This window comes from Myodes glareolus, chromosome X (genome assembly GCF_982192425.1).
Source record: "Myodes glareolus chromosome X, mMyoGla1.1, whole genome shotgun sequence".
NCBI classification, from domain to species: Eukaryota; Metazoa; Chordata; class Mammalia; order Rodentia; family Cricetidae; genus Myodes; species Myodes glareolus.
This window is the reverse complement of record NC_142053.1, coordinates 117,801,808-117,818,791: the sequence shown is the minus strand read 5'-3', so window position 1 is coordinate 117,818,791 and position 16,984 is coordinate 117,801,808. Positions and strand designations below refer to the sequence as shown.

The following is a 16,984-nucleotide window of genomic DNA, read 5'->3' as shown; positions in this document are numbered from 1 at the left end:
TCCCCAGAAAAGTCACCTTAGTGTACTAAATTTATGTTGAACCTTTTAGTTTTCTATTTCTATTTGTTTTCTATTTTCCAAAACCAAGGTTATTAAGATTTTTCTCTCTTGCTTTCTTAGATCCCCAAAATGGGAACTCAAAGTCTGCAAAAAGAAATGACAGGGAAAAGGAAGTGCTAATTACCCTGATTTGATAAGTGCAGGCTCTGTGCATGAGTTGTAATATCACATTGGGCCCCATTAATGTGTATGACTATTACACATTAATAAAACATCACAAGCAAGCCTCAAAGAAAAAAGATGCAGTTTGGGTGTTCAAATTAATGTTTACAGTGCATATTTAGCTCGTTTAGCTTTTCCTATATTTTATCATAACTCTTAAGTTGCTTGTTTTCCACTTGGAGTTTCATCTAATTCTAACCATCTCTATATTCATTCATTTATATGAAGTTGCAAATAGAAAAGAGACAAGTTTTGATGTTGATTTATATTGAGGTACACAAAGAATACCCCAGAGTCTAAAGGAACCTTGTAACTTCTCTATGGGTAAATTAAACAATCTCTGGTTAGCTTGTGCCAAAATACATTGGTACTTTGTCAACAAAAGAGCTTCCTCATCTGTTGCCTCTGCCTGTGCCCAGTTTGATGGATAGTTTCTCTGCCCCTGAAAAGATAGTGTAACATGCTACAACTGCCTATGAGCTCATTCGTTGGGGCAGCATTGCTTCTGATGTGGGCAATCTGAGACATTAGTTCAACCAGGGGAGCCCTCTCTTTCATGTGTTTTTACTTAAACATGTTGTCATGAGTGATAGCCATCACTTCTGTAACATGGGAATTATAGTTCATATTTTGCACAACTGAGGTCCAAGGACTTTAACACCACAGGGTCAGGTGAAGAGAGGCCCAAAAACTCAGTGTTTCTTGTTTGTGGTCTTTGGTCTCTGTGCTTGGAGAAGTGATGCCACATACCCTATATATTGGGTAAGTGTTGTAAGGCCACTGTCACTGTGTGGTTTCCCTTCTGAAGCCCCTGTTGGCCCTGACACCAAATTGTAGGCCACCCTGCCTGTGTCTGACCACGACCAGTACTTTGTGGTTTCTGTGCTATGTAGGCTTCAGGTTAACCAAAATCAGGTTGCCTGTTATTTTAACTATTTCTAAGGGGGAAGTCCCAGTAATCGGACTATTGGTCTTGCAGGGATGCTGGAGCTCAGACTTCTACGACAGCTGACCCTAAGTTGCTCTTTTGGTTTCTTTTCCTTCCAGTGGAGGCCATAGTGGAGTTTGATTACCAGGCCCAGCACGACGATGAGCTGACCATCAGCGTGGGTGAGGTCATCACCAACATCAGGAAGGAGGATGGAGGCTGGTGGGAGGGGCAGATCAACGGCAGGAGAGGTTTGTTCCCTGACAACTTTGTAAGAGTGAGTACAAAGCCAAACCCTTTTTCCTGTTTCCTGTGTGGGCTTTGCAGACCAAAAGGCTGTGTGTGGGGGGGGTGAGGATAAGGTGCACAGGGCTCTTAGGGCTGCCAGTGGCAGCTTGATCTCCGGGGTCATGTCAAGGAGAGCATGTGTAGTTTTGCTCTGTGCATGTAGGATATCATCTGTTTTCAAATGACATTTTAAGACCCAGGATGATCTTTTCCACAACTGGTTTATTACTTTTTAGAAAAGACTGAGAAAACATAAAGCCTGTGAAATTGTTTGGTCTAGATATTTGTTTATTTGCTTTAAGAGTTTGAAAGATTATTCCCTTTTCCATTCCGTGCAAAATGGAATTTGAAACCCAGTTTTGGCCATTTGCATCGGTATCTCCAGTTCAAATGCAGAATCTAAATGATGCTCTTTTCTGCTTTCTCCTCATGGATGTGCCTTTGTGATAGGAGCACCATTGCTCTCCTTTATCTCCTTATGTCTATGAAGCATTGAATAAAACCGGTTTCAGCAGGATGACTTTGAAACCTGTGCCCATTGTCAAACTCATTTAGGGCTTAATTCCAAAAATATTTTTTCTTTCCTGTTAATAATGATATATCTCAACCACTGTAAACAGCAGTGTGAATTTTGGGGTTAAGAAGAGGTTGCGTGGAGGCTGTTCCTCATGGGAAATACTAACCAGGTCTAAAAGACCCAGTACTGTAAGCTTCCCATCCCTTCTGGAGGAGAAATGATTGCCGTCCGTAGGAAGAGCTTCATGTAGAATCCCGGGGCCTATAGTTGAATTCCCTGTGGTAAACAGATTGTATTGAGGAGTGTGTCTTGGCCACATAGAACAGGATGTTTAAGAAATCTTGGACCCAGAGAATCGAGTGTCCCCCTCAAAGGAGCTTCAAGGGCTGGTTGGGAAGGCTTTATGATCTTGGACCCAGAGAATCGAGTGTCCCCCTCAAAGGAGCTTCAAGGGCTGGGTGGTAAGGCTTTATGATCTTGGATCCAAAGAATCATGTGTCCCCCTCAAAGGAGCTTCAAGGGCAGTGGGAAGGTGCTATAATGGGGTGTTGGTGAAAAGCATATGACGAGCTGTACGGTTCCCATGCTTGGGTCTCTCCCTCTCCCTCGTGGGACTCTAAAATGACTAGGACTCTAGTTTAGTTTTTCCTCAGGGTCTTTGCCTCCAAATGACCCTGACAGAGCCCCCCCCTCTCTCCCTCTCTCTCTCTGTTGCCTTTGGTGTTCAGAAAGCTGGGGGAATGAGATAGAGTTCAACTGGAAATACGCTGATAAACATTGCTTCGCCTTCTGGGGTAGGAATGTTGAGATCACGCTGAAATCAAGGGGCTTCCTCCCATTCTTTGGGTAGAAAGGCACAACTTCTGGGCTCGCAACGATCAATTCTGTTGATAGGTATATGAGAGGTGACGCTTGTACCTTTCCAGACAAAACTTCCCACTTTGGAAAAGGAGTGATCCTGAAGTTAGGCCAAAGCTGAATGTGAAAGGAGAGGTTTCCCAAGGGAGAGGGCAGCGGTTGGGGTGAAGGTCAAGGAGCAGGAGAAAAGAGTATGGCAAAGAAGTGAGCCTTGGGAAAGGGAGGGGTGTGAGAAAGAGGTGGGGCATGGAAAAGAGGAGGAGCATGGGAAGAAAAGACTGCAGTGTGAGCTTCAAGTGTAAAGGGCTAGTTCTGTTCTCAAAGTGTTTAATGTGTCTCTGTTGGCCTAGTGCCCCGGCACTTCAAATCTCAGATTCATAGAACTGAATTGGAAGGCATGGGGTATGCATATAGAATTGGTTTGGGGCTCACTCTTGATGTGCTCCGAGGGTTTATGGAAGGCAGATGGGAAACAGGGCAGCAACTATCCAGAGTCTCCTCTCGTTGGCAGTGCTGCTGGCCTCGAGAACAGAAGATGTTTTCCCTGTGAGAGAGTCATAAGGGCCTTTTGTCAGGGCATCCTTCATTGACTGATCTTGCTGCCTTGGCTTAGACTTGGGGATACTCAACTGCATGTGAGGGGCTCTGACTCCAGGGTGTGCTAGGGTGAGACAGCAGGGAGGAGGGTCACAGAGGTCTGGGACTGTTCCTTAGGCTCCTCCCTGTGGGGTGGCCTGGGCTGCCTGTATCCCTTCCCAGAGAAATGGCTGCTCCCATCTGGTCCTCTCATCTATGCCTTCTGGGGGCTTTGTCCTTCGCCCTTCGGTACTATGTTAAGGTTTTTCTATACGTCCTGTTTGAAAAGATCTGGCCCCAGGTTGACCTGAGCCTGCTGTTTCCTTCTGCAAGCCCACCCCCTTGTTGTCTGCCCTGAGGATTAAATGGCAATCAGGGAACACAGTGGCAGCCATACAGCAAGTGCGATCTTTGGTCCTGTTTCCATGGGAAGGAACGACCCTCTCCCCTTGTTCTTCCTAATCAGTTGTCCCGTAACCTAGGCTTGAGCCCTTGTTCAGAGAGGAGAAGTCACATTCTTGGGAGGTGCTTGGTCCATCCATGGTGGATAAAGTAGGAATGTCTAGGGACAGCACTGCTTGTGGCTGCCACAATCTAGGGAAACTTCGATTCTTTCAGATGGTTGAGTCTTTTTTTCAAGTCTTCACCCTTAGGCTTGTTATTGAAAACTCAGTAGGTGGATACAACGGAGTTTAACAACAATCAAAGCTCCCACAGCGAATTTTAAAAAGAAAATGTGTTTTTAAGCAATAACAATCATATTGGCATACATCTGCCAGTTTTGAATATTTCATTTAGCTTAAGAATTAATTTGTCTTGGACTGAATTAAGTAATTTTGTGGAGCCCCATCATTTGTTTGTGTGCCTCTGTTGATGCTATCAGAGAGCTGCCTGAAGGTTTTTTTTTCTCAGCCCATTTATAAAATCCCTAGTGCCTGTTTGAACCCACTAAAAGGATGGCATTCAGTGATTGCCTTCACCTCGCTGTGTCAGTCTCTCAAACAAGAGTCTCTGCCACCTTCTTGGTGTGGTGTATCCTTACCCATTCTGTTAAGAACAGCCTGTTCTTTGCCAGTTCTCAGTATTTTTTTTTAATTTTATCCCACTTTTATTAATTTGGTTTTATTGATTTACATTAAATATTTTAGAAGAATCTTTTCAAATCCTTCTTCTCTCCCCCCCCTTTCTCCACCTTTTCTTCTTATAATCTCTTTTATTGTTTGAGAATTTCATACAAGATGTGATATTTGGATCAAATCAGCACTCCCGTTCCCTTCCCATCGATTCCTTTCCTAGTTACTTTCTCCTCCAAACTTCATAGCTGCCCCCCCCCCCCCACTCTTTGCTTTTTCGAGACAGAGTTTCACTGTATAGCCTTGGCTGTCTTGGAACTTGCTCTGTAGTTCAGGCTGGTCTCAAACTCACAGAGATCCACCTGCCTCTGGCTCCACCTCCCAAGTGCTAGGGTTAAAGGCATGTGCCTCCACTGCCCAGCTGTTTTTTGAAAATTATGGAATCCATTTACTACTGGCAGCATGATCCTCAGGACAAAATCCCTGAAGAAAACCTCCTCTACCTCTCTCAGCAGCCATCACTGGCTAATATGTTAAGTAGGGGTGGGAGTTAATGAGCCCAACCCCATCCATGCTGGTATTCAGATTCCCTTGACATGCAGTCATGGCTGCTTTGAGTTCATGTGTAGAATGGTGTTGTCATGTCTGGCAAATATTGTTTTGCTTCAGGTGTCCACTACCGCTGGTTCTTATAGTCTCTCTGCCCCTCTTCCATAAGGACCCCTAAGCCTTTTACATAAGAATGTACCTCTATAGCCGCTGTCTGAAGCAATACTATTTCTACCATCTCCCACCCCGCAAAGTTCTCTTGCTTTCTCCTAGACATCCCCCCGCCTAGATAGTCAGTTTATTGTGATAAATTAGTGTTCCCATACCCGAACTGTCATGCAAGTAGGGCTGTAGAAACACTTGCTAGTTCACATGTCTCTTTTATGTCACAAAATTGTTGCCTGTATCAGCACTTAACTCTTGACATATAGACTTGCACAGAAATGAATATACCATAACTTGTCAATCCATTTTGTTGTTATTGTTGCTGTTGATTGATAGCTATTTGGGTTGTTTCATTTGGGAATTTTTGTGACATTCTTGTGTATATTCTATGGACACAGGTACTCATTTCATATGTATATAATGTACTTGTAGGAGTGGAAATGCCACCATGATTTCCATCAGTAGGTTTTTTTTTTTTTTCTGTTCAAAGAAAGCCGGGACAGCTGGAGGTTGGTGGCACATGGCCTTTAATCTCAGTACTTGGGATTCAGAGGCAGGTGAATCTCTGTGAGTTCAAGGCCAGCCTGCTCTACAGAGCGAGTTCCCAAAGGACCAGGGCTACACAGAGAAACTCGGTCTCAAAAAGCAAAACCAAAACAAAGCCAAAAAGAAAGGTGGGGCATCCATAAGGGAGGGGTGATGCCTATACTTTGAGCCTCTTGTCTGCAGCATGCAATGCTCAGTGAACGAACTGCCCTGAATCTTGGCGAGTCTGACTGGTAAGGAGACCTGAAGCACAGAGCTCAGTCTCTCATAGCAGATTTGATTGGTGGGGCCAGGAACTACCAAAGGCTAATCCTTATATTATTAAAAAGTATGCACATAGAGAGCATGTTTCTAAGCTTTGTTGGACTTATTTAATGAGGAAACCTGTGGAGTAACAAAACTTGATTTACTGAGGATATGAGGAACTGATTAAAAAGTCGCTGGAATATTCAAATAAGATTATAAAGTGAGATTGAAAACTGGCTCATGTGTTGGACAATAAAACCCTGACCTTTGGAGCTATCATCTCTACCAGAGGAGAAAAAGGAGAGCTGTGTGCCACATAGTGCTTTCTGTGAGTTATCCTCTGACGTTTGTAGAGCTGTAAAGATGTCCTGAAAGAGTATCAGCCCAATTTATATTTCCAGAGAGGCAGATGTCTCTCCTGGGGTCTCCCTTAAGAAAATGCGTTAACATACCACTAAAAGGTCCCATGATCATGACTGTGGGCTTTTTTGTTTTGTTTTGTTTTGTTTTGTTTTGTTTTGTTTCGTTTTGACCTAATTTTCAGGTTTGGATATTGTTTTCTGGAATTGACCATGAAAGATCATCGTGTGGTGTACAATATTAGGAAAAACCAGGATAAATCGTCATAATCATTTAATCGAGAAATCTATATTCTTTCTGAGATCTCAAACTACCACATAAAACAGAGGGCATCTACTATCACAGGCAGATGTGGAGTCTTCCTTTGAATTTAATTAAATCACTTAGAAACCTTACTCTGAGATGCACACAACATTGTGCTTTGCTCGTGTCTGGCGTATCTTGGTGTGGACTCCCAGGTAACACATAGGAAAGCAAAGCAGGCCTGAGGCCTGAGACATTTTGTAATTCACAAGCAGAAAGCAGGAAGCTGCGGTAGGGGTTAAAAGAATAGGGTTGTTGATCTTGAAGTGCATCTGATACCGTCTGTGAGGAAGTGAGCTGTTTTCTTGGCCTGGCTCTGTGTGCCTTCCATGGAAGTAGCTGGACATGCCGCTGGCTCCATTGTTGCAAGCGTGTGCACTTGCAGTTTGAGTCCTGTGCCTGCTCAGTATAACTGTTCTCAACTCGACTGCCCATCCCCTTAGTTCTCCATCGCCGGTGTCTGAAATCTGTTGTTGGCATATTCGGAGCCTTCTTTTTTGTATTTGTGTAAAGACTGGCCAATGGAGTCCCTAAATGCGGCACAAAGCTGACGTTCTACACACTCGTGTCACTTGGAGAGAAAGCTCAGAGTTTTGCTGCTGTTCTTGGTTTAGGAAAGGAGCAGGAATCGACTTCAACAAGTGGCATGAGGTAGATATTCCCACATTGCTCTTTTATACTGAGCATCATTCCTGGATTTCCCTTTAGAAAGTTTTTGCTTTTCTTTGCGCGTCCAACCCAAAGGCTAATTTATTTTGTGATTTATGGCAATGGTTGTTTTCAAGATCCCTGTTGCTTTTCAAGAAGTAGCAGGGGATGCTGCTGGTGTGCTCCTTTCTGGGCAGAGCCTCTTCTTCCTTTTATGTTCAATACTGAGAATGGAACCAGTCTTCCTGATGCCAGGCAAGCATTCTACCATTGGGTTCAATAACCAGCCCTGCAAATGGCTCTTTTCAACCCCATTTCACGGTGAAGTGCCTGCTCTTCGTGTGCATTCTTTCATGACGTCATGAAGTTGTAGCATCTCTGTGACACAGGTACTCTTTTGATTTAGAAAAAAACTGCTCAGAAAAGGTGACAAGATGTATTGACATTAAGGGACTTACCCACAGCTGCCGGAACTCGTAGGGAACAGGGAGAACTCTGGATTCCAGACAGCTGGCTCGCGAACCTGGGCCTCCAATCTGATAGCATTGTCTAGGTGGCCGATGGTATTCCACTCTGCGTCTTTACCGCTTGCTGCATTATCCTTTCTCCAGATGTCTTCCCAAAAGGAATCAAATCAGATAGCAAACCTGAAAAAAAGCAGCCTTGGCCTTGTATAGTGGTGCCTGCTTTTCATCTCAGAACTTAAGAAGCGGAGGCTGGTGAGTCTGTGAGTTCGAGGCCAGCCTGGTCTACATCGTAAGTTCCAGGACAGGCAGGGCTACGCAGTGAGACCCTGCCTCTGGACAAACAAGCAGCAACAGAGACTAGATAGCGTTCATCTAGTCACAGGCCTGCACTATATTTCCTACAAATTCCAAAGTGAGGCAATTAGGGGAAACATTTCATTTTTATCAATTAGCACACATTTAGGCTTGTCATTTTTCAGCACTTAGGATATGCCCTTCATTAGGAGTGTGACTGTCGTTTTCCATCCTTAGGACCCTTTAACAGCAAGCAATTCCAACTCAAATTATCTTTTCACCGTTGAACACATAGTTCATTTTCAGAAAAACTCCTGAGTCCCACAAGTGGACCTGCCGGTGTAACTTTTCTCACGATGGCATCTGCATAGGGTCTGGAAGGATTAAGGACACTTGTGCCATGTGTAACGTAAGGGCCCATACCATTTGAAATCTCACGCTTTACTGGTTACAGTACAGGAAGGGGGTGCATCTTGTGACCTGGGGAGAGCTGTGACCTTAGTGAACTGTAGTCCCCTCATTGAGTTGATTGTGCTTTTACAATCTTATTTCCTTAATGGCAAGATTATCAAATTCTGGCTTCGAAAGGAACCTTTAGAGCGTGTGCTTTAGCTGCCAGCTTTCTAGAGGCTCACAATGTAAACTGCCTAGGGCCTGCTGTGACTGTTGCCGGACAGTGAAGCTTCTGGGTGTGGGGCTCCAGCCGAGGACTCTAACCAGCAGTCTGCTGCTTGGATGTGCTCTAGGGGCGTTGCCTTGTCAAAATTTTGGGGTAGACGGAGGAGTTAGAATAAGAGATTTTGAAGCGTTTTCAAAAGGTTTGCTTTAAAGCCAGGCTACATAGTGGTTCACATTGGTAATCTCAGAACTAGGGAGGTGGAGGCAGAAGGATCTAGATCATCTTCCAATATGTAGCGAGTTGAAGCTCAAGGCCGGCTTGGGCTACATGAGGCCTGTCTCAAGACAGAACAACTCAGATGATTCTACTACTTAGTAAAGCTTGATTATTTATTTTATTCTGTGGCATTGATAGGGCAGCACCAGCATTAATATCTATATCTTTCCTCAAGAACGTGGATTGGTAGCTGGCAACTTAGATTTGAAAGTATTATAATGTTTCTAAAGTATCCTCATTATATAGATATACATTACATAAAATATATATTATATATTATAAAGTGCTTTATGAATGGTTGGCATAGTCATGTCAATATTTTCAAAGAAGCCTACACTACATAAAGAACATAGCAATATGTAAATCAATTCATTTCCCTTTTAAGTCCACTAGAATGAATCTAACCAAATGATAGAATCTCTGAATGGAATCCTTAATTTTCTTCTACTCCTTACTCAGGGATAGTAAGATAAGCAGATATCTAGAAATGACCCTCCAAGACTCTTCATCCTGACAACCTGTGACCAGGACATCCTGACAACCTGTGATCACTTGTGATCGCGTTCCTCTGAACGGCACTGCTAACCTGACATGGAGGTTATCAGCTGGCCCTAATGTAGCATATGAACCTTTAAGAGCTGAGCACTGTGTCCGTGATGGAGGAAGTCAGACGCCACTGAAGAAGGGGGTGACATGAGGGGCACTACAGCAGCCTGTGGGAGCAGGAACAGACTTTAGTCACAGAAGAAATGATAGCTTCAGACTTTCAGTCAGAGAAACTTGAGTCTACCAAAAACCCAAGTGAGTTTGGCAATGCATTCCCCGAGCCTCCAGATAAAAGTTGAGCCTGGTTGGCAGCTGAAAATGGCTGTGTGCAACCCGAAGTTGGGCCTACTAGCATTTCTGACTGTAGAAATTCCAGAGAACAAATGGATGTTGTTAGAAAATGGCTGACAATTGCTCTGAGGGGAGGTTCTCTGACTCTTGCCACGGACTGACACGGAAAACCCGTGGCCGCCCTCAGGTTTCTAGAACTACACAATACATTGTTATTAGTGTCACCACGCCATCATTGGGTCTCTAGAATTTATTTTGTATCAACATCTCTCCTTTTTTACAAGACCGTCTTTGACCAGGATCTCCTTGGTTCGGCGGTTGTCTGGGCCTGATGGCATGACAATGCTACCTATACTACTTACTAGTCTGCCCTTTTGTTTCTGAAGATGAAAGGCCTCTTCCTCTGACACTTCTAACTTCACTGCAGCTTCTGACTGCTGACAGCACCCAACCGACAACACCAAGAACTGTCCCAGTGTCTCGGAATGCCTTAATCTTTTCATTAGTAGCTAGTGTATGTTAACTGACTAATGTAAACCAAGCACCATTCAAGTTGCTCTATGTCACAAATCAAAGAGCTGACAGGAAAGAGAAGCAGCCTTCTCATCACTGGACACAAATTATCTAGAAATGTGTCATTTGATTTCTAAGTGTTTCGCCACTTTTCTGGTATCGCTTGGCTGTTGACTTTCAGGCTGATTATATTATGACCAGAGAATATACTATGTATGATTTCAAGTCCTTTAAATAGGTTGGGGTTAGCTTCCTATTATGATGATGATGATGATGATGATGCAAAGTAAGATCTATATATACTTAAAAGGGATATGTGCTATGTTCTATAATGGTTTATAATAGTCTATAATCTCTAGCTAGAACCTTTTGGTTGGTCCTGTTGTTGAGTTCTGGATCTATACTGCTTTTCCACACAGTAGTTCTGTCAAGTACTGAGAAAAGTGATACTAAAGTTTCCATTTGTAATTGTAAATTTGCCTGTCTTTCATTCCATCCCGTCTGAATTTGCTCCTTGGCTTATTTCCTAATAAATACCTCATAAATTGAAATGATCATAAGTCAAAAGTACATTTAATATACTTGACTTATAAAACATTAATAACCGAGCGCACCAACGAATATCCATTGCTTATCTTCTTGATCATGTGTCTGACTGGGAGCTGTGGCTCACTGCCACCGCTCAACCTTGTGACAGAGGATTCGGCTACATGCCACTCAGCCAAAGATCAAACTCCAAGATCTGAAATACAGTTTCAGCTGGATTCCTATTGTTTTCTTTTTCTTCCTTTCTTTTCTTTTCAAAAATTCCTTTTATTTTTGTTGTTTCCTTTTTCAAGGCAGGGTTTCTCTGTGTAACAGACCTGGCTGTTCTGGAACTGGCTCTGTAGACCAGGCTGGCCTCAAACTCATAGAGATCTGCCTGCCTCTGCCTCCCGAGTGCTGGAACTAAAGGTGGGCACCATAATTTTCAAAATTATAAGGTAAACCACCACCAATCAGGAGTCCATTGCATTTAGCAGCTCCATTTTTTATTTTCAAAATTCATCTCTCTTTTGTCTTCTCTCCCTCTCTCCTCCCACCCCTCTTGTGGCCTGGTCCATTCTGTTCAGTCTACTTCTTTCCTTCTCTGCTCTGGACACTTCCAGATGCCTCTGGCACTTCTCTTCCTCATATCTACAATAAAGTCCTTTCCTCAACCATGCCTTGGAGCTGTCAGGTCCTCATTTTTTATGCAGTCTCCCCCTCCTAGCAGCTAACAGTTGCTAATACCTCCTCAGCTAGGGCTGGGACTCCACACCCAGCCCCTGTCTCCATTGCTGCGTACTGTGCTCACATAAGGGCTGTGAGTGCCTATGTGCAGCGGCCCTGCTGTGTCCAGAAGACACTGTCCCTGGAGTCACCCCCTCCTCTGGCTCACTCTTCGTACCCCCTCTTCGGCAGTGACTGCTGAGCTTTGGGAGGAGGGGTTGCTGTACATATGTTATATTATTAGCAATAAGTGATTAGGAGTCAGTTTCATGTTATGCCCATTTAGCAGAATTTAGCAGGTTCTCCTCTAGAGCCGATGGCATGTCTAGCCATGGGGTCTCCCCTAGACCCAATGGCATGTCTAGCCATGGGGTCTCCTCTAGAGCTGATGGCGTGTCTAGCCATGAGGTCTCCCCTAGAGCCTATGGCATGTCTAGCCATAGGTTCTCAGCCTGACAATGATGCCGAGTATGGGTTTCATCTTATGCAACAGGACATAAATCCAGCCAAAGAGTGGTTTGTTACTCCCATGTCAAGTCATTGCTGTAGTTTTCGGGGTTCACAGCTGGGTAAGATGATTATTTTTCTCCTCTAGTCTCATGCCCAACAATTTCTAGCACAGTCGAAGCTAGCCGGCTACTTCAGCTAGACTCGTCGTTTAGCGAGCTCCCTGCATCAACTACAGTTCCCATCACTGGCCAGCACTGGGCTAGAGATGCATGCTGCCAAGCCTGGCTCTAATGTGGGTGCTGGGGATCTAGACTCAGGATGTCATGTTTGCTCAGCAAGCACATTACTCACTGAGCCATCTTCCCAGCCTACTGAACTCCGTCACTCCAGTCTTTCTTTCCTTACAGGTAATATCTTACTTGCTTCTTCTTTGTCGTTAATATTATGAGTTTGATCGTAAAATTGCTTGACAAAATTTTCTTTGAGCTTATCTTGTTTAGATTCTGCACAGTTTACGATTCTGGAAGTTTGCTGCCAAATCTAGTGAGTTTTCATCCATTATTTGTTTGGATTACTCTTCCCATTCTCTTAGTCTTCTGGAATATAAGGACACAGAGTTTACACTGTTGTCCCATGAATGTCTGAGGCTACTTTCTCTCTGTTGTTCACATTCAATACATTTTATTGGTGCATTGTTAAATTCGTTGATTACCACTAGGCTTTTAAATTTGACTTTTTTTCACTTCTATACTTCCATTTTTTTTTTGCTGTTGTTTTCTACATTTTCATTTGTACTTGCTTGTAAATATTTGTTGAGACAGGGTCTCACTGTGTACCCCTGGTTGTCCTGAAACTCACTATATAGAGCAGGCTGACCTTGAAGACCAAAGATCCTGTCTGTGTCCCAAGTCCTGAGATTTAATGTATGTGCTACTGCATTCAGTCAAGGTTTTTGTGTGTTTGTTAGTTTGTTTATTTATTTATTTTTGGTTTTTCGAGAAAGGGTTTCTTTGTGTAGCTTTAGAGCCTGTGCTAGAACACTCTCTGTAGACCAGGCTGGCCTTGAACTCACAGAGATCCGCCTGCCTTTACCTCCCAAGTGCTGGGATTAAAGGCATGCGCCACCACTGCCCGACTCAGTCAAATATTCTTGAAAAACTTTAAGTTACATTTCTTTATGTGTATGTGCACATGTTGGGTGTTGCTTATGGAAGGAGTCAGTTCTCTCGTTCCACCATGTGGCAGTGGTGGATAATTTAATTAGCTTAATGCCAATAAGCTTTTCATAACATATACATCAAATCTTTATATTCTACATCCTATATAGTTTTCACTTGTCAATCAATCATATATTAATAAAACTGGGAAATAAGTGTAAAAATTGTCTAGCCTTATCCATTTTAGTGAACAGTTAGTTGGGGGCTAGAGCAGGGCCACAGCTACAAAACAAGAAGCTGAGGCCCACATTGGAGGTGCAAGCTGTCCTTGTAGGACCCGTCGGCAGAGACCTCGGCAGTACAGATGGCTGCCGAGCTCCCCAACAAACTTTTGATTTCACTGTCGTTTCTTAAGTCACGAGGGGATTTGAAGTAACAGGTGTCCCAATCAACCCTCAAGCCTAGGAGTAAGGTTCATCGTCTTTGTGTTGTTGAGGAAGATGGGAAGAGAGAGTATAAGGGAACTTCTGGTGCAGCTGAAGATGTGGGTGTCTCTCTATTGGGGAGTCTCAGCCTGTACTCAGGACAAAGCCTGCTTCCCTGGCTCTCTCGCTCCCTGTCCTCCTCCCCCACACCGTTTGTGGAAAGAGGTGGATGAAGTCAGCCTGTTCTTTCTTCCTTGGAGCTGCCTGTTTTGCTTATCAAAGGCATGGACATTTCTTTTACTGTCATACTTCCCTTCATTACCAAGTTTTTCTCCAGAAGACTGAGAGAGACAGAGAAGGGGCGGAGGGGCGGGGCCGTTTAATGTGCTTCTGGGAGTCTGAGCACACAAAGCAAACGGGCTTGCCTGCGTTTGTAAGCTGAGAAGTTGTTCGAGCCAAACCACATCCTGCCCTGGGGTTCAGGAGGCAGGTGGTCCCAGATGGAGATGGGGCCAGGCAACTGTGTGAACCCCAGGCGTTTAGTATGTGGGGACGGCTTTGTCACCATGTCCCCTTCACACTGAGCTTTGCTTTGAATGAGGCTGCCCACCTCACTGGTTACAGTCAGGGCTGTGGTGCTGGTCTGATTCCAGTTGCGGCTGTGCTGCACAGCAGCTGCACACAGGTGGCTGCGCTGCAGCTCTTGAGGAAGTACTTTGCTGGCTGTAAACAACCCATGGTCATGGGCTGAAATGGCAGATTGCAGCTTGCTGCCATCAGTATGGTGGGAGCCTCCCCAAACCCGGATTGGTTCTTTTTTTTTTTTTTTTTTTTTTAAAAAAAATATACTATGGAAGAAAATACATTTAAAAAAATCCTAATAATTCCTAAATGTACATCATCGTCACGGTTACACAAAATATAATTGAAACTGATGAAATGTTCAATGTGAGCCTATTCTTATCTGGGCTGTGCATGTGTGGATGATACTTCAGGATCTGCAGTGTCATGGGTTTGCTTTCTGACTGACCAGATATGGTTCATAGTAAAGAAGTAACATCCAGAATCAACATGGACAGACGGTGGGCAGAAGACACATTGCCATTGTTTAAAACCAGAAGCATTGACAACTGGTAGCTGCTAACCTTACCTTCATACTGTGTTGTATTGCAACTTCCATGGGCGCACTGGGAAGGGAACCACGTTGATGCTTGACTCTGTAATTGCTGTAGCCTGGCTCACACTCACAAGTCATGAGTGCGTGCACAGGCTTTTTTCTTACCAATATTTTCGGTTGTTATTAATTTTTTTGCGGAGGGGGGCAATGCTAGGGATGGGACTGTGAGCCTGGCTCATGGTAAGTACTGAACAACTGTCCTACATCTGTAAGTCCTCTGTCCTGATCTTGAAATTACAGTAATTGCCAGCTTGCAGGTAAGAAATACAGTTACCAATTGAAGTCCCCATTCCTTTGTGTTAAATGGGCAATTACTGCAGGCTTTTGAGGCAGGTACTATGAACTCAGAACAATTTGAATGTGGAGGACATCAGCCTCGTGTGGTTTGAAATGTTGACAATCATTTTCTGCATGCATTCCTATTTCTTCCGGGGACTGCCCTGTTATTTGGTTCAAAATGTCACACTACAGCAGATCTCTTTAGTGCATATAATCCAGGCAATTATGACGTGAGCTTCAGCTGCCAGTGGTAGTTAAAATCCATATACCCCACTCCTTTCTTAGCCTCTGACGCTTTCTTATTCAATTTAACTCATCCTTTTATTTTAAAACTTGAATTTGAATGGCTTCCATTAACAGATATTTTAAAGTGACAATCAAGTCTAGGGTGCTGCCAGCTCAAAGCTGAACACAATCCCCAGCCCCCAAGCTTAGATAGGAAATCCATTTCAGGCTGGTTCCAACTGCAGTGCAGAGATAGATACAGCGGATTTGTAAACAGCCCTTGTATCAGCATATCCCAGTCGACAAGTCACAGTGAAGTGTGTGATCTTGCTAGCTAAATGGCAGCCCTGATTGCAAGTCCATGTGGAGTGCATCTCCCAGGGCCACACGGGATAATTAAAGCCACAGATCATCATTGGTAGATGATTACAGATTACCTCATTACAGACTGACTTAGGCCTGCCTTCATTCATTATACTGAAAGGTAAATGAGGATTCGGTGTACCCAAAACTATGTTCTTTTTTTTTTTCTCTTTTCACTTGGAATATGCAAGTGGATATTAGACTCTAAACACAATTAAAAGTCATTCTCTTTTTAAAGAAATCCACCTTAGGGCCTTGCTTGCCGTTCCTGGCCTGTACCGTCATTGAGTTTCTCTTAACCCTGTAACCTCTCCTTTGTTTGTTCCGATGACAGGGATTGATTGGTAGGTGATTCTTGCCATCCTTTTGTTTCCCAGAGTGACTAGAATGGCCTTTGGTCGCAGAATGAATATGTTAAATATTCTTCTGGTTGAATTGAATTTAATATGCCATGCTTAAAGCTAATTTGCAGGTTTGCAGTTATTAAATGCTCTACTTTTTATTGTTTGTATTGAGCTATATATTTATCTTCACTACTCCCCCTCCTCTCCCCTCGCCTTCAACCTTCCCCTACATTCCCCAGGCTCCCAGTTTACTCAGGAGAGCTTGTCTTTTTCTACTTCCCATGCACTGTAGATTCATGTATGTCTTTCTTAGGGTCCTCATTGTTGTCTAGATTCTCTGGGATTGTGAATTGTAGGCTGGCTTTCTTTGCTTTATGATTAAGAGACACTTATGAGTGAGTATATATTATATTTGTCTTTCTGGGTCTGAATTACCTCACTCAATATGATGTTTTCTAGATCCATCCATTTGCCTGCAAATTTCAAGATGTCATTTACCTTTTTTTCTGCTGTGTAGTACTCCATTGTGTAAATTCTCTATCCATTCTTCAGTCGAGGGGCATTTAGGTTGTTTCTAGGTTCTGGCTATGACAAACAATGCTGCTACAAACATAATTGAGCACATGTCCTTGTGGCACGGTTGAACATTTTTTGGGTATATGCCCAAAAGTGGTATCGCTGGGTCTTGAGGAAGATTGTTTCCTAATTTTCTGGGAAATCGCCACCCTGACATCCAAAGGGGCTGTACCAGCTTGCATTCCCACCATCAATGCAGGAGTGTACCTCACAACCTCTCCAACATAAGTTGTCATCAGTGTTTTTGATCTTGGCCATTCTTACAGGTGTAAGATGGAATCTCACAGTTGTTTTGATTTGCATTTCTCTAATGGCTAAAGATGTTAAGCATTTTCTTAAGTGTCTGTCTTTCAGCCATTTTAGATTCCTCTGTTGAGAGTTCTCTGTTTAGGTCTAGATTCTTCTGTTGAGAGTTCTCTGTTTATGTCTGTATTCCATTTTTTAAAATTGGA

At 43.5% G+C, this 16,984-nt stretch overlaps 1 protein-coding gene across 7 annotated transcripts in view; it reads left to right on the top strand.

Moving 5' to 3' along the window:
- Positions 1-16,984, top strand: part of Sh3kbp1 (SH3 domain containing kinase binding protein 1) — a 337,525-nt gene that overhangs the window by 48,603 nt on the left and 271,938 nt on the right. For 6 of the 7 annotated variants that reach the window (XM_085684713.2, XM_085684711.2, XM_085684705.2 and 3 more), the window contains exon 2: positions 1,270-1,427. In XM_085684713.2, the coding sequence (XP_085540839.1) occupies positions 1,270-1,427 (158 nt within the window). The remainder of the gene's footprint in view (positions 1-1,269; positions 1,428-16,984) is intronic. The other variant, XM_085684710.2, reaches the window with a different exon arrangement.